This window comes from Oncorhynchus mykiss, chromosome 12 (assembly GCF_013265735.2).
Source record: "Oncorhynchus mykiss isolate Arlee chromosome 12, USDA_OmykA_1.1, whole genome shotgun sequence".
Classification (NCBI taxonomy): Eukaryota; Metazoa; Chordata; class Actinopteri; order Salmoniformes; family Salmonidae; genus Oncorhynchus; species Oncorhynchus mykiss.
Window position 1 is genome coordinate 41,129,068 of NC_048576.1, and position 26,813 is coordinate 41,155,880.

General features: G+C 45.9%; 1 protein-coding gene across 8 annotated transcripts in view; it reads right to left on the bottom strand.

The window, feature by feature from the left end:
* Positions 1-1,088: 1,088 nt before the first annotated feature.
* The window catches only part of arhgap32b (Rho GTPase activating protein 32b), a 233,855-nt gene continuing 208,130 nt past the window's right edge, over positions 1,089-26,813 (bottom strand). For all 8 annotated transcript variants that reach the window (XM_021623785.2, XM_021623784.2, XM_021623782.2 and 5 more), the window contains 12 exons: positions 24,893-25,042; positions 16,605-16,707; positions 14,014-14,158; positions 13,094-13,176; positions 12,134-12,241; positions 10,304-10,449; positions 8,367-8,568; positions 6,399-6,544; positions 6,195-6,269; positions 5,155-6,021; positions 3,993-4,651; positions 1,089-3,903 (listed from right to left, as the gene is read on the bottom strand). In XM_021623785.2, coding sequence (XP_021479460.2) covers positions 1,759-3,903; positions 3,993-4,651; positions 5,155-6,021; positions 6,195-6,269; positions 6,399-6,544; positions 8,367-8,568; positions 10,304-10,449; positions 12,134-12,241; positions 13,094-13,176; positions 14,014-14,158; positions 16,605-16,707; positions 24,893-25,042 — 4,829 coding nt within the window. In that variant the 3' untranslated portion in view covers positions 1,089-1,758. The remainder of the gene's footprint in view (positions 3,904-3,992; positions 4,652-5,154; positions 6,022-6,194; positions 6,270-6,398; positions 6,545-8,366; positions 8,569-10,303; positions 10,450-12,133; positions 12,242-13,093; positions 13,177-14,013; positions 14,159-16,604; positions 16,708-24,892; positions 25,043-26,813) is intronic.

The following is a 26,813-nucleotide window of genomic DNA, read 5'->3' on the forward strand; positions in this document are numbered from 1 at the left end:
CAAAGGCAATGCATGTCACAAATACATACTCATGTAATTGGCTCCTTGCCTCTGGCATCTAAGAGGGAAATTTCACTGACTAACTACTGTACATTTTTGAAGTGTTTAACATGTCAAGACATCTCAGGGAGCTTTGTGTTATGAAAAATAATATTTGTTTATGACAAAGGCTCAGGGTCTCAAAGTAGCATTCAACACTACAATTTAACAAAATAACCCACTGACAGATTTTCATTGTTATTTCCTGAATAATTTTATTTGTTATATCCAACAGCAGAACTCTCCAGTTACTGAGACAAGAGATGTTTTTACATTCAAACACAACTAGGTGGTTATTTAGCCACTTACTGTGCCCCACAACAAAGGAGGGACATCTGGGAGTATTCCGTTTAAACAGGTAGGGACCATAAGGCAAAATAGAACAGTACCTTCACAAGCCAATGGGCGTTACAACTGAAATATAGTCAAAGGTTTTCAAATGCAAATATGACCTGCATTTGAAATTGAATGAGATGAATCTGAATCCTCTGCCAATTTGACTGGCTACTGACTAATTGCACTGAAAGCAGACAGTTGATTCCATTAAAGTTCATCCACATTTTCTTAAATGGTCCCAAACATTTGTCCATTCAAATTAAATTATGGTTTACTTCTCTTGGAACATAATAACCATCTTTTTCACATACTATGAAAATTAGTATGTACATTTATTTCATAATGTATTTGCTGGAGTGAATTCAACCTGCTCAAGGGCTGACCAAGCATTTACATTTGTGTGAAGTGTTGTACCATATCAGTTTTTATAATTGTATTAAGTTGTCCAGTCCATTCAAGTCCTTTGAAATTGGCAGAAAAAAACAAGACTATAACTAAACACATTTTAAGAATTACTCTGTTACACCTCCCAAGGTAATGTTGTCATTCTCACACCCGGTCATCAACCCATACATGTGCAGGAATGCTTTCATGGCCAAAAATACTCAATGTTTGGTCCCTCTTGCAATGAAGAACAAATCTGGGTTCCAAAACATTCCATTATAATTCAATTCACTCCGTTTTATAGCAAAAACACACAATCACAAAGCAAATAAAATATGAACATCATTTAATGTACAGTACCAGGTGAAAGTACCCTGTCTAATTCTAGAACTCACTTTGTACTGCTGGGCCCCAACCCCAAATCCGAGATTCTTGAAGACTGAAAGTGAACATACTGTAACGCCTTATGTATACAGAAACAGGAGGGAGGGCACGATGACTTACACAGATTTCCTCCCTCGAGAACTTGTACTGAAACATTCAGAAAGTACACAATGGATATCAATGGTAAACAAGAGATTGGAGATAACATGCATTTCTAAAATGCAAACCTTCATCCCTGTTATGCTCATATCTCCCCAGTCAAAACAAAACTGGAAACAAAAATAAAACAAATCCCTTTTTACCAGTAGTTCTTCTTTGTACACATATTTTCTGGTTTCTTGGACCTTTCGCTTATATCATATACATTTCTATGATCATCCACCATTTCAATGAGTTACGACCGCGTGGCTTCTTAGAACAATTGAAGAAAGTATGGTACATTCTCTAAAAAGTATCTTATTTTCCTTTACAATTCATAAAAAATATAGAGAAAAATAATGAGAAAGGTTCTGACGACAGTCCACTGTCCTGCAGAGGCTGTGGAACATTTTAATCTCCAGCTGAGTCACTTCATTGCTTACTAAAACCTGCACATTTTTTTTACAAGTCTCTTCTTCATTCAGCGTGTATTTCTGTCTCGGGCCTCTGCAGGGCCAGTTCCGCTGGGATGAAGGCGCCCTGGCCCAAGGCAGTGGAGTACGCTCGGTTGTTGTGGCTGCCCGTGAAGCCAGGGTTGGTGGGGAAAGAAGCAGAGGAGACCCCGTGGGGGTTTGGCATGGGGGCCTGTGGCTGAGGTATTGCTGTTGGGTGGTAATCATCCAGGTTGTCGTAGTGGGACTGTATCGCCATGGTGCTGTGTCTCTGCTGCCCACCGTGGGGCTGGTATGAGTGGTCTCTGTCTGGTTCGGAAGTGGCAGCTTGGCTATAGTGCTGCTGCTGGCGCTCTCGGATGCTGTGCGACCGCTCGGGCTTGGGAGGGGCCTGCGCTTTGACGGGGGCCGACTGGTGTTGGTGGTCATCATTGTCCTGGTAACTACTGGGGGTTTTGGACCGGTTCTGGTGGCGGTCTGGATCAGGCTGTTCGTAGCGAGGTTGGAAGCTCCGAGCTCCATCCCCGGGGTCCTGCTGATGGGCCTGGTAACGGGATGGGTGTTGGGCTTGGTGCGAGTGGGAGACCTGGCAGGTCCTGGAGTTGCCATGTTTGTCCCCGGTGCCATTTCCCTGACAGTGCTTCTCCGTCTCCATGTACATGAGGACGTCGGGGTCAGACACAAGGTGTCGGGGAGCGTGCTGGGAGCCCGGCGGTACTCCGTAGCGCCCGTCTTTACCCTCGACAGTCATCAGCATGGCTTTGCCGGGGTCCGACTTACTGCGCAGGTGTAGAGTTTCGTACGCTCCCAGGTCGCCAGGCATGAACAGGCCCACGTTGTCATACTGAGACATGACAGGTCCCTTGACCTTCTGCCTGGCCCGGCTCTCTCTGTGGATGGAGTGCATCCGGAGCCTTTCCGAGTCCTCTGGGTTCCATGCGAAGTAGACGGCGGCTCCCTTTGAGCCATGGCCCGGGGGCATGTCTCTGCTGACAAAGCTGTGCTCCTTCCCCGGCGGGAGGATGTGGCGGGACAGGTAGTGGTAGCCGCCCGCCTTGCCCCCCGACCGGCTGAGGGTGGGGCCCAGGTCCCGACTGCTGAACGAGTGAAAGTGCCTCAGCCGGATGGTCCCGTAGGGGTCCACGTCGTAGTAAGGGGCGTCCAGCGGGTTGGCGCCAGGCGAATAGGGGCTGTAACGGTACTGCACCCGGCCATTCTCAAAGTAAGGCTGGAGTTGGGTGACGTGGTAGTCAGCCTGCGAGGACTGTTGCGGCGGCTGCTGGTAGGTATTGCACTGGTAGACGGGCCGCTGGTAGTAGAAGAACTCGTCGTCGGGAGGCACCTCGGTCCGCTGGATGGGCACCGAGCGGATTGCTGAGGGCACGTGGAGCGAGTGCACCCTTCGGATAGTGGGGTAGACCGGAGCTCCCTCCATGGGTCCATAGCCCTGGCCGTGGTGTCCCGGGCTGGGTGATATGTACTCGCCACCCCTGGGGGGCCCGTGATGCTTCATTGACTGGTGGCAGGACCTGGGGTGAGCTATGGTGTTGTAGCGGTGGTCCGTGCGGGCACTGTAAGGTATCTGGGGCTCCGACTTTGATGCGTAGGAGAGGTGTGGGGGAACACTGTCTGGCCGGTAGTGGTACGAAGGCTGCCCCACGGGAATGGCCCGTTGGTGGTAGTAGGCCTCCCCGGGAGGTTCCAGTAAGGCGGCCTCTCCCTTGGTGTGGTACAGGTAGGCTGACTGCTGGGTGGAAGACTTACGCGGGGGAGGGTGAGGTTGGGCGAGGGCCTCAGGCATGGAGGCCTCTGTCAGGATGTTGTGGAAGATGGCGGGGTTGGCGGCCTCTGTGTGGCTGAGGGCGGCAGTTGCCAATTTGCTCTCAATGGAGCGGACGGGAGGCGCTGGCGGCGTGGGCCCATGGGCGTGGGTCACAGGCTCCGCGCGGGGCTGAACTGGCTTTATGGCCTCCCATGGTCTCTCCACTGGCTCGGATGGGGTGGGGACCACTCTGGCGTTAGGCTGGGGATGGGAGTGGGGCTGGGGATGAGGCTGGGACTGTGGCTGGGCCTGTGGATGAGTATGGAACTGTATTTGAGGCTGTGAAACTGCAACTCGCTGCTCTGACGGTTCCGGAGATGGCGACCAGACGACCTCATCTACATGGACCTGAAAATGAACCAAAAACAATTCCAGTTGGCTATATAGTCACTTTATCAAAGATATTCTGCAAATATGACACATTTTCGCCAATTTACCTCAGGAGCAGGCTGTGGCAGGACACCCGTCTCCTTGCTCCTGGGAGTGGTGGTGGAGAATCCAGTGCTGCTGACCGCTACCTGGCCCATGGCGGGCTGCTGCCTGTCTGGACTCCTCAGAGTGGGGGACACATGGGCTGGAGGGCAGTAGGGAGTGGTGGTACACTGGTGGTGGGGGGAAGCCGGTAGGGTGAAATCAATATCCTGGTTGGCTCCGGGAGAAGTGGAGGGGAACTTTGCACTGGTGGACATACTGATGGACTCATGGCTCACTGACTGGCAAGGCTGTTTGTCAGTAGGGGTAGGGGGAGGGGAGGAAGGGGCAAGGTTTGGGGTGGTGGGGGTTAAGGTTGGGGTCTGGGCTTCTCCTGCCCTGGGTCCCTCCTCGAGGGACGTCTGGGGGCGCAGAGCTGGGGGAGGGGGCCAGTCCAGGGAGTGTGAGGGCTCCAGGGGTCTAATGGGGGACACTGGCGTGGGGGGCTGGGACTGGGAGGGCCTCTTCTGGGTCAGGATAGAGGCCTGCTGGGCGGACTCTGCCAGGGCCAGGGCCAACATGCGGGCGGCGTTCTTCGGATGGGGCGGGGGAGGGAGGAGGGACACAGAGGAGGAGCTGAGAGGGCTGGGGGAGGCTTTTGGAGAGTCCAGACTAGCTACGGCTCCTGGGAGGGGGACAAAAACAGAAGGGAACTGCAGTGTGAGGACAGAGAGAAGAGAAAGTGCGTTTGAGGGGAATAAAAAGAAAAAAGGCAGGCTTGGTCTTCAAGAGTAGGAGAGAGGGGGAAGAGTTAAGCCTGGCGCTCTGGCGGCATCATGTGGAAAGATTTCTCTGAGCTGAAATCCATGCAAGGTGTTAAAGGCATGAGGCGGGGAAACTAAACCTAGAAACGAAACAGGCATTGTCAATCAAAGCATAATTAAACAAAGGCCTTATACTGTAAAGAGAAATGGACAGTTGAAATGGACAGTTCACCTAAATTATATATTGGTTTCCTTACAGGGAAAGGAAACTACTATATAATTTAGTAATTTGGGTGAACTCTCTCTTTAACATAAAAAAAAACATGATAGGTGATCAAGTGAAAATGTAGCAGCTGTATGCAAAGAAGCAGCTGTACGCAATGAAGCAGCTGTATGCAATGAAGCAGCTGTATGCACCACTAACCTAATTGTTCCTTGCTATTGGTTGCTGGAGGTTGCTGGGCAGTGCTCTCCTCCCCTGTGGAGTCTTGGCTCTCAATGTCGAAGGCAGAGAGCTTACAGTGCAGCTCCATCTGAAAGGCCTCGCTCAGCGACGGCTCCCCTGTCCTCAGCAACACTGAGCCCATTAACAGAGGAGAGTCCCAGGGCAGTCCCGAGGGAGGGGAAGAAGGCTGGGGAACACCATGGCTTTCTGTAAGCCTACTAGAAATCTCCATGTCAAACGGCTCCGAAATGGCCAGAGGAGCCAAAATGTCCGACTTTGACCTTTTAGGGGACACAGCCTGTACGGGTTTGTCAGAGAAAGACACTGAGCAGACCAGCTTCTTGCTCCCTGCTTTCTCTCCCGTGGCCGGGCTGAGGTCAGGCGACAAGAAGGGGTTGGCGAACTTCCCCAGGAAGGAAGGAGAGACGAGCGCCGAGCCGTTGTCAATGCCGCCTGGGCTCCTCTTCGGGCTGGTGCCCTCACCAGTCGTGCCCGTAGCGACATCGCTCAGCCCCAGGGGGAAGGAGAAGGAGCCGTCGGGCAGGCTGCACTGGAATGACATGGGGTCAAAGTCCAACGAGGCCATGCCGATGTCTGGGGGGCTAAGGTCCACGTCCTCGCCGGCTGAACGTGGGGGCGAAATCAGTGCTGGAACATAGATGGGCCCGTCGTCCCCATCGCTGTCCCCCCCGCCGCGGGTGGCGCCCCCGCTGTGGCTCTGGGCCAGATTGTCATCGGAGTTGCAGTGCTGCCGGGTGTGGCTGTCCAGCAGGTCACCGTTGAAGGAAGCCGAGAGGGCATCGCTGCTGGAGCGGGGCCGCCGAGGACGGTACACCTTCGACTCTCCTACGGGAGTCAGGGGGAAATCTTCATCAATTCAAAGACAAGTCACAAATGTTTTATTAGAAAAAACTATCTATACAAATACATTACTACTAGGACCACAGCAGACTTGCACTGAGGAACAGGCTCCATCAGGCATACAGAGTGGCGTGGAGATAAGTCAGATTATACATTACCTTCAACGTTGTGTAGCGAGGTGAGCGACTCCTCGCTTTTGGCCGATCGCAGTGTCCCCGTGTCCCCTCTGCCTCCTGGGACATGAGACAGACAGGCATGAGTTCACATTAATTAGTTTCCGTTCCAACCAAATGTAACATTTGTGAGAAGGGTCAGAGAGTGAAGGCTTGGTGTTTGGGAGGGAAGAAGAAAGGGAATCTAACCTGCCAGGGCCATGGCCTTGAGCTCACTGGGTTCGCTGGGGTTGCGGTGCAGCTTGCGCTTGGACATAGACGATGACTTGCCCAGGTTGAAGAAGGAGCGCCAGTTTCCCACCGGCGACTTCTTGGACTTGATGGGGGGCCTTTTCCTGTTGGAGGTGAATGGACAGAACACTCAGTTGGGGAAACAAGTAGTCATGTGTCCTTTTGTTATTGTTGCCTAAACAACATGACTCACTTGTTTATAATATGAAACCACGTACAGTGCCTTCGGAAAGTATTCAGACCCATTGACTTTTTCCACATTTTCTTACGTTACAGCCTAATTCTAAAATTGATTCAATTGTTTTTTCCCCTTCATCAATGTACACACAATACCCTATAATGACAAAGCAAAAACAAGTTTTTAGAAATGTTAGCTAATTTATAAAGAGATACAAAACTTATATCACATTTACATAATTATTCAGACCCATGACTCAGTACTTTGTTGAAGGACCTTTGGCAGTGATTACAGCATAGAGCCTTGTTGGTTATGGCTCTACAAGCTTGGCACACCTGTATTTGGCGAGTTTCTCCCATTCTTCTCTGCAGATCCTCTCAAGCTCTCTAAGGTTGGATGGGGTATGTTGCTGCAAAGCTATTTTCACGTCTCCCCAGAGATGTTCGATCGGGTTCAAGTCCGGGCTCTGGCTGGGCCACCCAAGGACATTCAGAGACTTGTCCCAAAGCCACTCCATGCGTTGTCTCGGCTGTGTGCTTAGGGTTGTTGTCCTGTTGGAAGGTGAACCTTCACCCCAGTTTGAGGTCCTGAGCACTCTGGAGCAGGTTTTCATCAAGGATCTCTCTGTACATTTCTCCGTTCATTTTTGCCTCGATCCAGACTTGTCTCCTAGTATCTGCCACTGAAAAACATCCCCACTGCATGCTGCCACCACCACGATGCTTCATCGTAGGGTTGGTGCCAAGTTTGCTCCAGACGTGACGCTTGGCATTCAGGCCAAAGAGTTGAATCTTGTTTCTCATGGTCAGAGAGTCCTTTAGGTGCCTTTTGGAAAATTCCAAGCAGGCTGTCATGTGCCTTTTACTGAAGAGTGTCTGGCCACTCTACCATGAAGGCCTGATTGGTGGAGTTCTGCAGAGATGGTTGTCCTTCTGGAAGGTTCTCCCATCTCCACAGAGGAACTCTGGAGCTCTGTCAGGAGGACCATCGGGTTCTTGGTCACCTCCCTGAGCAAAGCCTTTTTCCCCCGATTGCTCAGTTTGGTTGGGCGGCCAGCTCTTGAAAGTCTTGGCGGTTCCAAACTTCCATTTAAGAATGATGGAGGCCACTGTGTTCTTGGGGATCTTCAATGCTGCAGACATTTTTTGGTACTGTTCCCCAGATCTGTGACTAGACACAATCATGTCTTGGAGCTCGACGGACAACTCCTTGGTTTTTGCTCTGACATGCACTGTTAACTGTGGGACGTTATATAGACAGGTGTGTGCCTTTCCAATCATGTCCAATCAATTGAAAATACCACAGGTGGACTCCAATAAAGTTGTGGAAACATCTCAAGAATGATCAATGGAAACAGGATGCACCTGACATCAATTTCGAGTCTCATAGCAAAGGGTCTGAATACTTATATAAATAAGGTATTTGTTTTTTACTTGTAATACATTTGCAAACATTTCTAAAAGCCTGTTTTAGCTTTGTCAAAATAGGCTATTGTGTGGCGATTGATGAGGGGGAAAACATTATTTAATACATTTTAGAATAAGGCCGTAATGTAACAAAATGAGGAAAAAGTCAAGGGGTCTGAATACTTTGCGAATGCACTGTAACTGTATGCATTCATGGTTTGAAGGTACGATATTTCCATCCAAGTATTGTATCTCATCTATGCCTCCTCCATTTCAATACTTCACAACTCATGGACAAACATCAGCCGTTAGAAAGATACCAGGGCCGCAGGTTGTTCATACCTCTCCATAGGGAACTCGATGACGGTGTGGAACTTGCCCTGCAGCGCAGCCGGACCCTCCCCCACCTCAATGTACTTGCTATCGGCCGTGACGGGGGAGTTGATCTGTGCCTGGGTCCGGGCCTGGGCCTCCTCCAGGGTCAGCAGCTTGGTGGAGGGGGACGACACCAGCAGGGACTTGGGCCGCAACAACGAGTTGTGTCCTAGGGGAAGGGGAGAAGTGATCATCATGTACACCAGTAGCCACCAACCTTAACTGAGTCAAGATCACTTTCGGAGTCAAAATCCAAGCAGAGATCTACCACTCAGATAAAAAAAAAAAAAAAAAAAAAAAAAAAAGATAATCCTATGCAACATTAACCAATTAAAAACAGTTCTGCAGCAATGAGGTTTGTACAGTAGGCTATAGGTCCAATACATTATCACTACATATTGGCTATGCTTGAATTTCCCTGCCATTGTTGTTTTTCTCAGACCATTTTGAAATTATATAACATTTTTAGGTATATGATCAGACTGGTAATAGATCATTTGTTGTATTACTTGTGAGGCATAGCTGAGTAAGAATAATAATTATCTTTTAATTATTTTTTTATTGGACTGACGGCCTGCATCTGATGGTCAGTCTGAGGGGAGGAAGGGCGCAGCCTCTCACCCGACTCACTGTCCATCAGCTCTCCCTTCCTCCGCTGAGAAAAGGGGACAGTCTTCCAGCTGATAGCGAAACTCAAGTCGCACTGCATGCACCAATTCATGTGGTTACTAGAAAGTGAAATATTCCTGGATATTAAAAAAGACAAGCCGCTAATAATAACGCAAGCGTATGGAAACACTTTGCTGTACTCTTTCATTGCAGCTGCAGTGCTGGTTGTAGCGTGAGTGGAAGTGGGGCAATTGTAAGACATTTAAAAGTGTTGGCAGTCTTGAATAACAACTTAAACATGAGCTTACTCATAAAAACACAGCACTTTGCTGTATTCTCTCTCTATTTATGGTCTCTCTCTATTTATGGTTTTAAACATTTTTAAATCTCACAGTATCAACTCCGCTGTGCATTCGAGGATTCTTTTTACAGTCTATGGCTTGCAGAAACTGTGCCGATGCGGTAATCTGAGCTATTGAATTGGCAGTAGGCCAATAGGGGCACTTGATTTGCTCTCCGGGCCTGCCGGGCAAGGCAGGTGAATTTTTTTTAAACCCCCTTTTCTCCCCAATTTCGTGGTATCCAATTGTTAGTAGTTACTATCTTGTCTCATCGCTACAACTCCCGTACGGGCTCGGGAGATACTAAGGTCGAAAGCCATGCGTCCCCCGAAACGCAACCCAACCAAGCCGCACTACTTCTTAACACAGCGCGCATCCAACCCGGAAGCCAGCCGCACCAATGTGTTGGAGGAAACACAGAGCACCTGGCAACGTGGTTAGCGTGTACTGCGCCCGGCACGCCACAGGAGTTGCTAGTGCGCGATGAGACAAGGATATCCCTACCGGCCACACCCTCCCTAACCCGGACGACGCTATGCCAATTGTGCGTTGCCCCATGGACCTCCCAGGCGATCCGGCTGCGACAGAGCCTGGGCTTGAACCCAGAGTCTCTAGTGGCACAGCTAGCACTGCAATGCAGTGCCCTAGACCACTGCGCCACCCGGGCAGGCCTTATCGTTGTTTTTTACAGAAATATTTGGTGATTGACTAGGAATGCTTTGGATATCGACTTTGTTATGGAGGAGACAAATTACTTGCATTAAAAAGTGATTGTTCTGAGTAAGCTACTTTTCTAAATTGAGGGTCAAGTGGATTCTGCTTGCCCTATGACAAAAGCACCACTGGCATTAATTAGAATCAAGCTAAATCCTGCATAACAAATAATCCTCCAGGTTCGGTTAGCACCGTGGCACTGTGAGCATAGATGACATCCCAACAGGTTGGCATGCGTACCTGCTCCCTCCCGTATGAGCGAGCTGAGCTTGGGGCTGAAGAGGACGTCTACGTGGTTCAGTATGAACTCCACCACCACCGACTGGATGCGGACCTCCATGAAGGCTGCCGTGCCGCTGAAGCAGGCCGACTCTATCTGCTTGGACCTGGGGAGACAACGGGGGATCAACCTTTTTTTAATGACTCATTCTTCCACATAGGGCTGTTGCGGTGACCGTACTACTGCCACAATAGCAGTCATGACCTCAGTATAATTCCACATGACCGTTGAGTCACGGTCATCTCCTTTTATGCCCTCTGGTCATGCTTTGGTAGAACCCAACTTGCTAACTACCATCAGGTCCTAATGGACTGGTATCCAGGGCTCTATTGTCCCTCTAACCGCTCTGACATCAATGCAAAGGCAATCAAAAAATCTAATCAAAACTGTAGTCCTATCATACATTTAAAACTAACCTCACTGTGATGATCAATTTGAAGAAAGAAGTTCAACAGCGGGTTGAAACAGTGTAAAACATGGATGTTGTTTCGACGCCTAACACAACGAAACGGACAGCCCTTTCTAAGGTGATGATTCATTCAAAACACCCATAGAGTTTATGCAAATGCATAGGCTTATGAGCCCGAGCCCAAAAGATGATTGTGCCATTATACAATACATAGCCTACTGCATATTACACATGGCAGAAAAACAACTGATTTAAGATGTCGTTGGTATATACAACTGGTCTAGGCTATACTCCCAAATTCAACACATTGGAGTAAATCACCTTTGAGTGTGAACTGTATTATTATGCATACTGGAAGGACAACATGTCTATCCATGATTCTGGACGAGAACTTAAAGCACTGGGCGATGCTGGTGGTTCCTTGATTGTGCAGTGCGGCTTACAGTTAGCCTACAATTAGTATATTTGCATTTGAATAACCTAGTAATAGGGCATTTTTTCATAATTAACCTTGATGAGAATATCTCATCTCCTCCTCTCGCTCTCCTTTATCCCTTTCTCAAACATGCAGAGGGGCTGTTAAGTGTAGTGAAATATGTTTTGTTGCGAAAACATGTTACTATCGATGTTGCCATACATATTTCACTTGGTTTCACAAATGAAGCACTGGGTAGCTGCAGGAACAAGGTTGGAAAACCCATGACATGCAGAGTCTGGGCGTAATATCATCTGTCAGTCAGCGAGAGCATGCTCCACCAACAGTGGTTGATGCATGGAGTGAAATAAGTTGATTATTCTTTATTTTTCAGCTACTCATATTAAGCACATGCTCCGCTATAAAACCGAAGTAGCCTACAAAACGCGAGGCCTCCATTCACTATTCGAGTGCAACACAGATGACATGTTCCGGCCCATTTGATAATGGACCATTCTAAATCGAAACCAAATTTGACATATTAGTAAAGATTATTGAGAATAGTCTGATGGGTGAAAATATGATCACGAGAGAACAGCTGTGTAGCCTGAGGCAAGGAACAGACCTCAAGCTTTTTCTGCTGTATGTATGGATGTTCTGGATGTATTATACTTTTAAATGTAGATGTTCCAAAGGCGTGCATCAAGCGGCTTGTATGTGTGGAGGCCTGGAGATCCTAAACATGTTTATGTTAATTAACGGTCAATTACCGTGAGACCGGCAGTCTTTTGCATGACAAAAACCGGCTGACGAAATTTCATGCGGAAGAATTTGTTTGTTTCCTAAATCGTCATATCATAGCTATTTTCAGTACAAGATCAACTGCAATTACTCAGAGCAACCTATATGTTTTAGTACTATTGATTACACTGGTGAGATATGAACAATAACATGACGTTGTCTGACCTCAATAGGTTGGGGGCCCAGACGATGGCCAGGTTCTTGCTGTGCATGTTGGTGATGTAGCTGAAGGTGGCCAGTTGGGACAGGTGCCTCATGAGGAACTCCAGAGTCCTGAGAACAGGACGGAGGATGAAACACACATTTACACCAGTTCTATGACTAATTCTACAGAAGTATGTTTTACCTACTTGTATAAGATCATAAGGTTCTGCAACTTTTTGAGTGGAATACATTAACCATCCATTACGTTTGTATAATATACACTGTATATACACAAAAATATGTGGACACCCTTTCAAATGAATGGATTTGGATATTCCCATAAGAGTGGAGGGGACCAACACCATATTAATGCCCATGATTTTGGAATATGATGTTCAACGAGCAGTTGTCCACATACTTTTGGTCTTGTAGTTCACATAATGTGTCTATATCATTGTTAATGTTTGACACCCTTCCCAACGCAAAAAAAATGTACACTGAACCAAAATATAAATGCAACATGTAAAGTGTTGATCCCAGAAATGTTCAATATGCACAAAAAGCTAATTTCTCTAAATTTTTCTGCACAAATTTGTTTACATCCCTGTTAGTGAGCATTTCTCCTTTGAAGAGTGGGACAACATTCCACAGCCTGATCCACTCTATGCAAAGGAGATGTGTTGCATGAGGCAAATGGTGGTCACACCAGATACTGACTGGTTTTCTAAGCCACCCCTATTTGTTTAAGGTATCTCTGGCTAACAGATGCATATCTGTATTCCCAGCCATGTAAAGTCCACCGATTAGGGCCTAATGAATGTATTATATATAAGGTAGACTGATTACCTTATATGAACTGCAACTCAGTAAAATCTTTGAAAATGTTGCGTTTATTGACATAGATTGACATCCTGTTATGAGACAGCACTGTGCGTTGTAGTCTGTGTGTTCCTGCAGGGGGCAGCGTGGATTTGCGCTAACCTGTAATGCGGAGGCGGCAGCTGCTGAATGACATCATGTATTTTGATAAGCCGCTCCTCGTCTGTGGCTGCTGACACGGCCTCCTGTGGAGCGGAAAGGAACGAGGGAGATGGAGGGGAGGATGGAGGGAGGGAGGAGAGTGGTAGGGATCAGTGCCTCTGCGTTAAGGAGTGCCTCATTAACACGACACCTCCACGCAGTCAGTCGGCCAGGGCCGGTGTAGAGGCACTTGCACACCGCTTGGCTAAGCCAAGGGGACAGAACACTCCCGCCGCCACCCTTCCCCCTCTCTTCCATTGCAACCAGCAAACATTTACACCATCTTTAAAGGCTCCAGCCAAGACCATTTTGTTTGGTGAGGGGTTTTATTTGAAGTCGGAGTGAGTTTTGTATTTGTAATACTAGTCGTTTAAAGTGGGTGCCATGCGCTTAGATTTGGAGTGGGGGTTCCAAGATAAGCCCTCCAACAGTGTATTTGGTCTTTGGTAAATCGAGAATGTGATTTCTGAGGGCCTATGACAATTTTCATATTTTACTTTGGGGGGGAAAAGTGTCAGATTAGCGCACCCTCATAACATATACAGTAATTAAACTTGAGATAATTGACACTTGGTCCTGGCGAGGGTCTTGAACATACCTCCCACAGAGACAGAGAGGGAAAAAAAAGTATTTTGGACATGGAAATTGGACGCCAGTTTGGGACAATGCGAAACCAAGGGCACTACGCAACACACCAAGGGCACTACGCAACATTGCAACTCTGTAGAGCTCTCAAACCAAAACAGAAGGGGCTCGTTGTAACTAGGGGGACACCAAGCGGCAGCAGCATGTTAGTGTGAGAAATCGTGATGTTATTGTTTTGGGTGGAGAAGGGCACTCAGAGTGCAGTCCCCGTGCTGTGCCAAGAGCGCTGTCCTTACGGAGAATTTCTCGTAGAGCTGATAGGTGAGCAGGGGGTTGGGCAACTCGCGGAAGTAGAGCTTGCACAATGAGCCCACGCAGTGGATGTCCTGGATGTACACGTCTTTGGTCAGGTCGGGGATCTGCTCCGAGTCAAACTCATGCCTAGCGGAGAGAGGGATAGAAAGACATGGATGGAGAGTGAGAGGGGAGGGATAGAAAGACATGGATGGAGAGGGAGAGGGGAGGGATAGAAAGACGGATGGAGAGCGAGAGGGGAGGGATAGAAAGACATGGATGGAGAGGGAGAGGGATAGAAAGACATGGATGGAGAGGGAGGGATAGAAAGACATGGATGGAGAGGGGAGGGATAGAAAGACATGGATGGAGAGGGGAGGGATAGAAAGACATGGATGGAGAGGGGAGGGATAGAAAGACATGGATGAGAGGGGAGGGATAGAAAGACATGGATGGAGAGGGGAGGGATAGAAAGACATGGATGGAGAGGGGAGGGATAGAAAGACATGGATGGAGAGGGGAGGGATAGAAAGACATGGATGGAGAGGGGAGGGATAGAAAGACATGGATGGAGAGGGAGAGGGATAGAAAGACATGGATGGAGAGGGGAGGGATAGAAAGACATGGATGGAGAGGGGAGGGATAGAAAGACATGGATGGAGAGGGGAGGGATAGAAGGAAAGAGCGGATTGAGCAAGAAAGAGAGAGACAGATTAATGGACAGAGAGTGAGCAAGTAAGTAACAGAAAGATATAGACAAATCAAGAGAGGAAAATAAAACCATTCCTCCCATTGCAAAGAGGTGTTGGTTCATCTCTTCATCTTAGTTTTACATTTGAGTAATTTAGCAGATGCTCTTATTCAGAGCAACTTACAGTAGTGAGTGCATACTATTTCATGCGTTTGTCATACTGTTCTGTGTTGAGTTTTGTGACCTGAAGAATTCATGATAAATCCATGGAATATGAACTACTATGTAAATAAACAGAGCGTTCTGGACAGGACACTCCCTTTATAAATGTTTAGAAGTTTCTAATGGGAAGCAGCCATCAATAACTCTTACTTCATAAACAAACCCTCATTTCTTTGTTCAAACATCCGAGATGATGAAATTGTCTGAGCGCCTTTCAGTGTACAAAACATTAGGAACACCTTCCTAATATTGAGTTGCACCCCTTCTGCCCTCAGAACAAACAGCCTTAGTTCGTCAGGGCAAGGACTCTACAAGTTGTCGAAAGTGTTCTACAGGGATGCTGGCCCGTGTTGACTCCAATACTTCCCACAGTTGGCTGGATGTCCTTTGGGTGGTGGACCATTCTTAATACACACGGGAAACTATTGAGTGTGAAAAACCCAGCAGTGTTGCTGTTCTTGACACACTCAAAACGGTGCGCCTGGCACCTACTACCATACCCCGTTCAAAGGCACTGAAATATTTTGTCTTGCCCATTCACCCTCTGAATGGCACACATACACAATCCATGTCTCAATGCTTAAAAACCCTCCTTTAACCTGTCTCCTCCCCTTCAACTACACTGATTGAAGTGGATTCAACAAGTGACATCAATAAGGGATCATAGCTTTCACCTGAATTCACCTGGTCACTATGTCATGGAAAGAGCAGATTTTCCTCATGTTTTGTACATTCAGCGGAATAATGGTGTTGTCATAAATGCCACATTATATTAATGTAGTAATCCAAGACAACCAAGGTGTAAAGTTGCAGTTGGGATCTTCAACAGTGGGTTTAACAATTGTAAATCTACATTTTAAGACGGTTCCTAAATGTCAATCCTGAGTTAAACCATGCAAATAATTATTGCAGGGTTAGGATTATACTTATTCAGGAGAAAAGAAGAAGAAAAAAAAGCACCATAAAATACTACAAAAAACCCACACCATTTCACGCTTGGCTTCAAGACGCCAAACATTCCTTCCTCTTCACAGTCTAAAATGTTAGAATTACAGAGTGAGATACTGTGAGTTCTCAGTTGGCAGAGTGCAACAATGTCACTTACTTGGACTGTTTGAGGACAAAATGAACAGTGCAAAAATGGGAAGAGAACAGTTAGGGGTTATGTTCCACAGCCAGTCAACAGGTTTTTGACGAGGGATGCCCACGCACATACATGTACACACACACACCCACCCACACGTGTTGTTGAGGGATGCCCACAGCGCCCACACACAGGGGTAAATGCACATTTCGCATGCCAAGGAAAAGATCATGGGAATTTCTGTTGAAAGTGCAAGTTATCTTTGATGGAATTTTGTTGACATGTATGGCACAAGTGCATTACGTTTAGGAGTTGGGTTTCACCCTTTATTTACTGTGACGAGAGCTGTACTCATGAACATGAACTGATAGAGTACAATGCCACCTGGTAGTCAAGGTCCATGATGTTTTAAAAATACCTTTGCCTTCTCTGTCCACTGAGGGCTTTTGTGCAGAACAGAACAAATTCTCAGAAGTTGGTGGCTGGTGTACACTTGAGATTACGTCTATGAACGCCCTGAGGCAGACCCATGTTTAACGGATAGCACTGTCAAATCAGTGTGCGTGAGAGTGTGTGTGTGTGCGTGCGTGTCTTACCGTAGTTTCTGGATGTTGGAGGCGATTCCAGAGAGGCGGTACATGCCGTCCACCACGCCATGTTTCTCGATGAACTCCGTGCAGCTCTTGAGTACCTGGGGAACTGGAGCAGGAAACACAATGTCAGAGAACACAAGACACTCAGACAACTTTAAAAAGGGCATCTCTACTTCAATCAATAGATGTGCACCGGAACACTGCAAGGGCGAAAAGAGGCACCTTCTGTCTTCCTCCTTTCTAAAGAACGAGCACATATTATTCCCCAGGGGAACACCAGGTAAACGTGTTTTTGCATTGAGAGAAGATTTTATGTTCTCTGATAAAGAAAAACATGAACTTGAACTACCAAGAATACAACGTGGAGAAAACCAAATCAAAAGGCATTCTCCGCAAGTTGATTTTCAAAAGGCAATATTTGAAAGTTGAAGTCTGCAAAGCTTTGAGCTGCCTGACACCAAGGCCTGCCAGCTTCACATCATACCAACCCTTGCTTTCAAAAAGGGCACTTATATCCTTTACGGTTCCTTGTCTCAGTAGATATCTGGACAAGATAATCAGATAACACGTCATGGCCTGCTGCGAGGGAAGAGAGAGAGAGAGGGCAGAGAGAGGGGACAGAGAGCAAGAGAGAGCAGATGAGCCCTGAAATCCTTCAGCATATTGTTTTTTTAATGAAAAGATGGATACAAGGACATATACAGGTCACTACCCTCCACAACATAACCTTCATTCAAAATCAAAACCTACAACCTGATTTTGGACAATATTACCTGGAAGGATTCTGGAAGGATTTTTACTACCAAGGATTGTTACTGCCAAGGATTGTTACTGCCAAGGACTATCCAGAAAACTTTCTGACAAACCAGCAACCAGCAAAAGAAGCACAACAGAAAGCCAAACATGCCATCCAATGGGGAACTGAGTAAGTAATGATCAGTCTGAAGCTACTTATAAAGCTTAAAAAGAAAACATTACAATCATCTCTAGATATAACTGTATAAAGACTGAATGCTAAGTTAAAAGGCTCCCAAGCTTGCTAGGAAAGAACAGAACCCTACAAAAATGGGAAAGCAAGCAACTTAACCTTCCACACAGACCATCCATGTGCATGGCACACAGCTATAAGAGCACACTACCCTTATTTGAAGAGAGCAGGTATTGGTGGAGGGAGGAAAATCAGAATACTGGAAAACAAGGACCCTGATACTGACACCCTCTGTCATACTTTACAATAACAGAACAGTGGTACTGCAGGGCAACTTCATGCATTTCCAACAGGACTTCCAATGAAGAGGTCACAGGTCAGGAGAAGCTTTCCCTTGGTGACGACTCCACACCCCAAGCGAGTGATCACACCTCTTCAAACTGCCCCGTCAGGCCCCCAGATAGCTCTCCTGACAACACCCCCACACAAAAGCCAGAGATTGTGATCCTCATGGACTCAAATGGGAAATACATCGATGAGGAAACTTATTCCATAACCCCAAGTGGCTAAACTCTGGTGTCCAAACACCCAGCAGCAGTCTCCCCACTTTTGCCAGGACCTTGAAGGACATCCCCCGATCTGCAGCCCCAGCACCGCACACAGGAGCAACAGAGAAATAGACACCCTGTCCAGACCAGCGAGACACCCTCCCAGAACTGCGAGACCCCCCTCCTGGAGGACCCGCACCATGAGGATCCTCACCCCCACCATTTGACCCCTCCCCAAAACCTAGCCACACCTTATATAAGCCCTCCCCAGATCAGTCTTATGCCCCTTCTGCCTCACCATGCCCCCCACCCCTGCAGAAAGGACCTCAACATGACAGCCCATGAGCAGACACAGGCCCCACCCCCACTAATACACCCACCCACATCCCACCCCGCGACCTAAGAGGCATGCACCAGATGCTCAGCTCACACCCAATGGTCCGAGCCTAAACCACACAAATAACACTAGATACTATGAAACACAAAACGTTTAGCATCTCATCCTGGAATATACAAGGTCTGAGGTCAGCTGCCTTTGGACTAAAGAGCAAGAAACCAGACCTCACCAACAAAAACATAAATACAGACATTGTCATCTTACAAGAAACATGGTATAGAGGAGATGGACCCACTGGTTGCCCTCTAGGTTACATAGAGCTGGTGGTCCATCCACCAAACTACCAGGTGTGAAACAGGGAAGAGACTCAGGGGGCACGCTAATTTGGTATAGAGCAGACCTAACCCACTTTATTAAATTAATCAAAAAAGGATTTAAAAAAAAATCTGGCTTGAAATGAATAAGGATATTACCTGAGAAAAATGTTCTCCTGTGTGCTACCTACAGTGCATTCGGAAAGTATTCAGATCCCTTGACTTTTTCCACATTTTATGTTGTTACAGCCTAACAGCAAAATCACAGACTACTTGAACAGAGCAATACTCAATCATGAGGCATTAAAGCCGAACAAACTGCCTACTATTATGAAATGTTACACATGGATGGAAAGTAGTGTGGAAACTTTCCAAAAAACAATTAGCCAAAAACAAATCCAATGCCTTTTCAACAACTTCCTGGACAAAACATTGTACTGCAGTAGTGAAGGTGGCAGTACAAAGCCTTAATAGTATAATTGACCCCTCAGCTTCCATATCAAATAGATTAAACTGGAATCGAACCAGGGTCTGTAGTGACGCCTCTAACAATGAGATGCAGTGCCTTAGATCGCTGCGCCACTCGGGAGCCCGATAAAATATACAGAATAAAAATTACAATTGGCTACACTTAAACACTAACATCATCCTCACCTCAGCTCACCCAAATCCACAAAAGTGGAGACAAATTCAGCCCAAATAACTATCGTGGGATATGAGTCAATAGCAACCTTGTGAAAATTCTCTGCATTATTATTAACAGCCGTGAAAACAATGTCCTAAGCAAATGTAAATTGCCTTTTTACCAAATTACTGTATGACAGATTACGTATTCACCCTGCACACCCCTATTGACAAACAAAACAAAACCAGTCTTCTCATGCTTTGTTGATTTCAAAAAAGCTTGACTCAATTTGGCATGAGGGTCTGCTATATAAGTTGACAGAAAGCAGTGTTGGGGTGGAAAACACATAAGACGTCATAAAAGCCATGTACACAAACAATAAGTGTGAGGTTAAAATTGGCAAAAAAAATACAGATTTCTTTCCTGAGGGCGAAGGGCTGAGAAAGTGATGCAGCTTAAGCCCCACCCTCGTCAACATATATGATGAAACCAAGATTGATCTCCTTGGCCTGAATATCTGGAAGAAACCTGGCACCATCCCTACGGTGAAGCATAGTGGTGGCACCATTATGCTGTAGGGATGTTTTTCAGCAGCAGGACAACGACCCTAAGCACACAGCCAAGACAATGCAGGAGTGGCTTTAGGACAAGTCTCTGAATGTCCTTGAGTGGCCCGGACTTGAACCCGTTTGAAGATCTCTGCACAGACCTGAAAATAGCTGTGCAGCGACGCTCCCCATCCAACCTGACAGACCTTGAGAGGATCTGCCGAGAAGAATGGGAGGAACTCCCCAAATACAGGTGCCATGCTTGTAGCGTTATACCCAAGACGACTCGAGGCTGTAATCACTGCCAAAGGTGCTTCAACAAAGTACTGAGTAAGGGATCTGAATACTTAAGTAAATTATTTATTATTATTATTTTTTATTATTTATACATTTGCACAATTTTCTAAAAACCTGTTTTTGCTTTGTCATTGAGGTATTGTGTGTAGATTGATGAGGGTAAAAAACTATTTAATACATTTTAGAATAAGAATGTAACGTAACAAATTATGGAAAAAGTCAAGGGGTCGAATGCCCGGTAAATCAATGAATTGGCGAGGGCACTAGAACAGTCTGCAGCACTCTGTCTCACCCTATTAGACTCTGAAGTCAAATGTCTACTGTTAGCAGATGATCTGGTGCTTCTGCCCCCAACCAAGGAAGGCCTTCAGCAGCACCTCGATCTTCTGCACAGATTCTGTCAGACTTGGGCCCTGACAGGTAATCTCAGTAAGACAAAAATAGTTTTTCCTAAAAAAAAGGTCCAGTTGCCAGGACCATAAATACACATTTCACCTGGACACTGTAAAAAACGGTACCTACCTCAGCCTAAACATCAGCACCACTGGTAACTTCCACAAAGCTGTGAACAATCTGAGAGACAAGGCAAGAAGGGCCTTCTACGCCATCAAAAGGAACATATCATTTCACATCCCAATTAGGATCTGGCTTAACTTACTTCAATCAGTTATGGAACCCATTGCCCTTTATGGTTGTGAGGGCGGGGGTCCACTCACCAACCAAGAATTCACAAAATAGGACAAACACCAAATTGAGAATCTGCATGCAGAATTCTGTAAAAACATCCTCTGCTCACTAACACAAACAGACAGAGCCTCAGGACAGCAACACAACCCCAGTCATGACAAAACAAAAAGATATTACTTGACACATTGGAACGAATCAACAACAAAAAACTGAGCCAACTGGAATGTTATTTGGGCCTAAACAGAGAGTACACAGTAGTAGAATACTGTGACCGATCTAAAATTAAGAAAATCCTTGACTATGTACAGACTCCGTGAGCATAGCCTTGCTAGTGAGAGAGGCCGCCACTGGCAGACCTGGCTCGCAAGGGAAGAGCTGCACTTCCTAACCTCCTGTATGACCATATCAGAGACACATATATTTCCTTCATATTACACAGATCCACAAAGAATTTGAAAACAAATCCAATCTTGATACACTCCCATAACAATTAGGTGAAATACCACAGTAGCAAGATGTGTGACGTGCTGCCAAAAGGAAAAGGGCAACCAGTGGAGCACAAACACCATTGTAAATACACCCTATCTTTATCTGTTTATGTTCCCTTTAATACTACAACTATTTGCACATTGTTGGAACATTGTACATAGCCAATAATATAACATTTGAAATGTTTATATTCTTTCAAAATGTTTGTGAGTGTAATGTTTACTGTTCATTTTTGATTGTTTATTTCACTTGCTTTGGCAATGTACATGTTTCCAATGCCAATAAAGCCCTTTGAATTGAATTGAGAGAAGAGGGGAGCGAGAGGAGAGAGGAGCGAGAGGAGAGGGGAGCGAGAGGAGAGGGCAGCGAGAGGAGAGGGCAGCGAGAGGAGAGGGGAGCGAGAGAAGAGGGGAGCGAGAGGAGAGGGGAGCGAGAGGAGAGGCGTGTGTGAAGAAAATACAATTCTTAAGACTCATGTACAGTTGAAGTTAGAAGTTTACATACACTTATGTTGGAGTCATTAAAACTCCTTTTTCAACCACTCCACAAATGTCTTGTTAACAAACTATAGTTTTGGCAAGTCGGTTAGGACATCTACTTTGTGCATTTTTCTAACTATTGTTTACAAACTGATTATTTCACGTATAATTCACTGTATCACAATTACAGTGGGTCAGACGTTTACATACACTAAGTTGACTGTGCCTTTAAACAGCTTGGAAAATTCCAGAAAATGTCATGGCTTTAGAATCTTCTGATAGGCTAATTGACATAATTTAAGTCAATTGGAGGTGTACCTGTGGATGCATTCCAAGGCCTACCTTCAAACTCAGTGCCTCTTTGCTTGACATCATGGGAAAATGAAAAGAAATCAGCAAAAAATTGTAGACCTCCACAAGTCTGGTTCATCCTTGGGAGCAATTTCCAAATGCCTGAAGGTACCACATTCATCTGTACAAACAATAGTACACAAGTATAAACACCATGGGACGACGCAGCCGTCATAACGCTCAGGAAGGAGACCCTTTTGTCTCCTAGAGATGAACATACTTTGGCGCGAAAATTGCAAATCAATCCCAGAACAGCAACAAAGGACCTTGTGAAGATGCTGGAGGAAACAGGTACAAAAGTATCTATATCCACAGTAAAAACAAGTCCTATATGGACATAACCTGAAAGGCTGCTCAGCAAGGAAGAAGCCACTGCTCCAAAACCACCATAAAAATGCCATTTGTATTTGGCTAAGGTGTATGTAAACTTCTGACTTCAACCGTATGATGATAGTCAACGGTAGAGGAGTTACCTTAAGCACATCACACGAGGGAGAAGCTAGCTGATGACATCATATAACATTTGTCTAGGCCTGCATTTATGTGACATTCAAACAAGACATGTGACAGCTTGGTATGAAAGCTGTGCTGCTCATACAGACATACAGCAACTGAGGCTGACCCATAAAGTCAGGACAGATGTCATCTCCGGAGCTGTGCAGTGATGTCATGTCATCTATCCCTGATGTCATCCCCTATCTCGTTACTATTGGGGAGCACTGCTCTGCTCCAGTTTGAAAGGTAAAGTATGGTTGTGTCGTTTGACATCTATCTCCATTTCGACGGCTCTGACTGGCTGTCCGTCGTAAGAGTTACCATGTCTGAGATCGCAAGTCTGTCATCTCCTTTCTCACATGACAGATGTGTGTGTAAACAAACACAGCACGTGCTTATATAATGAGGACAACTCAAGGCATGTGATTTGAAGACGGACTCTTCATTCACAAAGACTGAACGGCATCTAAAACCACTGCCATTCAAATATAAGCTGAATATGTGCTATGTACGTAGCATACAAATTGCCAAAGAAAACCCCATAAATTAGAGTATTATTTCCTAGACGGATGCCTGCTTCTCCTAAAGCCACACCACTGACGACATGGGCAGTATTGTACTTGTGCAACAGTATGAGTCCTGCCACTGTAATGCCATGTGATGGCGGCCAATCTGAACAGAGCAGAAGAGGCTGGTAGTGGTGAAGACGGCTGACAGAACAGACGGCTCAGGATGGATTTGGGGGCAAACAAAGCATGTGTTGCCAGATCCCTCAGGCTCCAGATCAGTGGAGAGGCGAAATCTCCCTTTAACCACACTGCCAACTAGACCACTACACTTTCTGTAAGCCACCTCAGTTGCTGTGGCAACCCTCCCTGGACACCGGGGGTGGTCGGGTTCACTCTGCATGCCCGGCCCATCGAGCTGTATGGGTCAGTGAACAACAGCTCAACCTCAGAGTACATTTTTTATATTAACTTATCTGACCACAATCTCAAATTCAGAGACTGAGCATCAAAGTGTACTTACTGGCACTAACAGATACCAGGACAAAACGCCCCACGTTTGTTTTCTTTTTCCACAGAGAACAGCCCATGTGCCGGTTGCGTCAAATCCATTCTATTGAAACACAGGAACATCCTCAAAAGTGATCCAAATGTACGAGAGTTCACAACATTGCCACCCTCGCATCTGTTTACCCGAGAACAGGTAAAGAACACAAAATATAAAGAGTCAGTAATTGTAGGACCACAAATGTGATATACCTGCTCAAATGCATCTGCTGGGCTGCTTACTCTATATTGGTCAAACTTAAGCATTGAATCTTCGCATCGCAGAACATAAGGCTGCTATTCGAAATAAAAACACGGACTATGCTATTGCGTGCCACTGCATCGAAGCCAAACATGTGTTCTGGCAGTACTCCTCAGACACTGTGGATCCAAAGGGGCTAAACAATGATTTTTCACTGTCCTCATTTCTACAATGTTGTTGCCTTGATTTTTAGGGTCTCTGTTTCTCCTGATTCAGACACCCAAATATCACCTATGTATATTTAGACACTATTTCTCTTATTATTATTATTTTTTTACATTGTGTGTCAATAGGCCACTGGGCTATAAATAGGAGCTAAGTGCAATGGTCAGGTCACTCTGAGGAAGACATCAGATTGACGTCGAAACGTCTGTCATCTGTTTGCATCCTGTACAATGGATTAAAGTGCCTTTTTCCGTTGTTGAGTGCTCCAACTCCTTTTTATCTCGAGTTAGTCCTTTTGTAAGTTTTTCTTGGTGAGCCATTCTCATGATTTTTGTCATTGTTGTTGAGTAGCCCTCATCTCCTTTGTTTGCTGAAGCGTGAAAGCCCACCTGAACTCTCAACAGCTCAACCTTGCTCTAGCCTCTACCGGAGTTGAGACAAGTTTGAGCCGAGCCTTGCATTACAGCAATGTTAGGTGGAGACTAGTCCACCCTTTTACCATACTGTGAGTGACCATATTGCACAAAGAAGGGCGACTGTTCATCCTGAGAACACCCCTCAGCATGTTAGTGTTTGCACGTGTGCGTTTCAAGTCGCCAAAACACCACAAATGAGGTCAAAGCTGAAGAACTTCTATGAGTATGTGTGTGTGAGAGAACGCGAGAGATGGAGAGTGAGTGAGAGACAGAGACAGAGAAAGAGTGTAAGTCTCACCATCGTGGCCCGAGTTGAGGAGGTGCTCTCCCAGGTCACAGCCAAACACCCTCTCCCGGAGGATTCCCCTCTGCTTCAGCTTCTGCTTGGTGGGCCGGGACTTCATGAAGGTGCGCAGGAACGTGATCAGCTTCCCGTGCTTCTTAGACACTGCCGGGAAACAGAGAAACACACAATATGCTTAATACACACTCTCACACTTGCAGGTGTTCAGCTGGTGTTGCCCGCCTACGCAACATGAAGTAATGCATTTAAAATGGTGAGCTGTGCAAAGTGATGCATGCATACCAGTAAAGTCAGCATGCTTTCATTAGATCTTTGCAAAATGTTCAATCCAAAGTTCAATGTAAACACAACACAGTTGTTGGACCCAGTTGTTTTATCCATTGGGAAAAATGTGGAAATGCTATCTAGTGAAAAACCACAGCTTCTGGAGAGAACAATGGAGCAGGCATGCCCGCAAACCTTTGTTCACAAATCCTCCACTGCAAAGTGTAGATCACAGAGCCATATTTTCCCCCAAAAAGAGAAAAGCATTTCTCCAACGGAACACAAATAAGCCGTCCGCATTGGCTGACACGTTGCAGGGTAACCAACATTCCCTCTACAGACTACAAACAAATAATCTACACTTTTAATAAAATCAACTACATGCATTGAGCTTGTCTGATGCTCTGTTAGATGAAATTAAACAAATGACTGATGAGGGAGCAAGAGATCAAGAAAAACCTGACCATCCTCCTCCCGCTGGCTTTCGCAGATTCTGCTTTTGCCTGTAATAGGATACAGGAGGAGACGGCAACCTTTCATGTGGAATGCCAATTTATCTGACTATTTTCTACCGATCTGCGTGCCAGTTATGGTTTTCGTATGCACATTTTCTTGGAACAGTTTAATTTAATTTATAATAATGTCGTATCTTCAATCAAATTGATTTGCTACACCTGTAAGGTGGATGGATTATCTTGGCAAAAGAGAAATACTCACTAACTGGGACGCAAACTAATTTGTGCACATTTGAGAGAAATAAGCTTTTTGAGCGTATCGAACATTTCTGGGATTTTTTATTTATTTATTTATTTATTTATAACACTTTACATGTTGCGTTTATATTTTTGCTCAGTGTAGATATTTTTGCTACTGCCCCAAAAAAATAATATATGATGACCAACAGCCTATCGACCAGTCGACTAAGTGGGCTCAGCCCTACCAGACATACAGTATATAGTCGAAAGCACTTTCACTTGTGTTTATATTGAGTACAATCGATGAGAAGCACATTGCTTCTAAATCATGAACCAAACTTTGTTTTGCTCCATTTCAAGTGGAGCTAGGATTTCCCCTGTGAGAAAGTGAAAAATGTCTTGGTGCTGTATCCCACCACAAACTGCTGAAGCACCTTTGTTTACCAACTGTTGAGGCATCAAAAAGGCTTTGCATAACAAGTGGGTGCAGATGGAGCAATTGCACAGGCCTACACCAACTGTCACTGTTATTTAGGAAACCACATCAACTGAAGTGCATAGGAGCACAAGTCTGAAGATTGCTCTGCTCAATGTCAACTCCGCTGACAGCGAATGGGGCAATTCGAGAGATGCTCTTCAGAGAATCGAATTGACTGCGGGACAATGATGAGCTCATTGTTTAATACATCTTTGGCGAAAGCCTCCAAAGTGAAAACCATATGGTTAAACTATCGCACATGGTCGGGTAAAGCAACACACTGTACTCTGCAACACTAACTCTCAGGCTAGATGATCGGGGTGATGCAACTTTCTCAGTGGTTGCTGAAAGCTTCTTATATCATGGTATGCATCTGGAAACCTATCAAATGTCTGAGTCATAGTCAGCAGGGCAGAGAGCTGCTCCTCTGGTAGTTGGATGGCTCCCATGATGCTTGGACAGGGTGGAAGTCTCTATG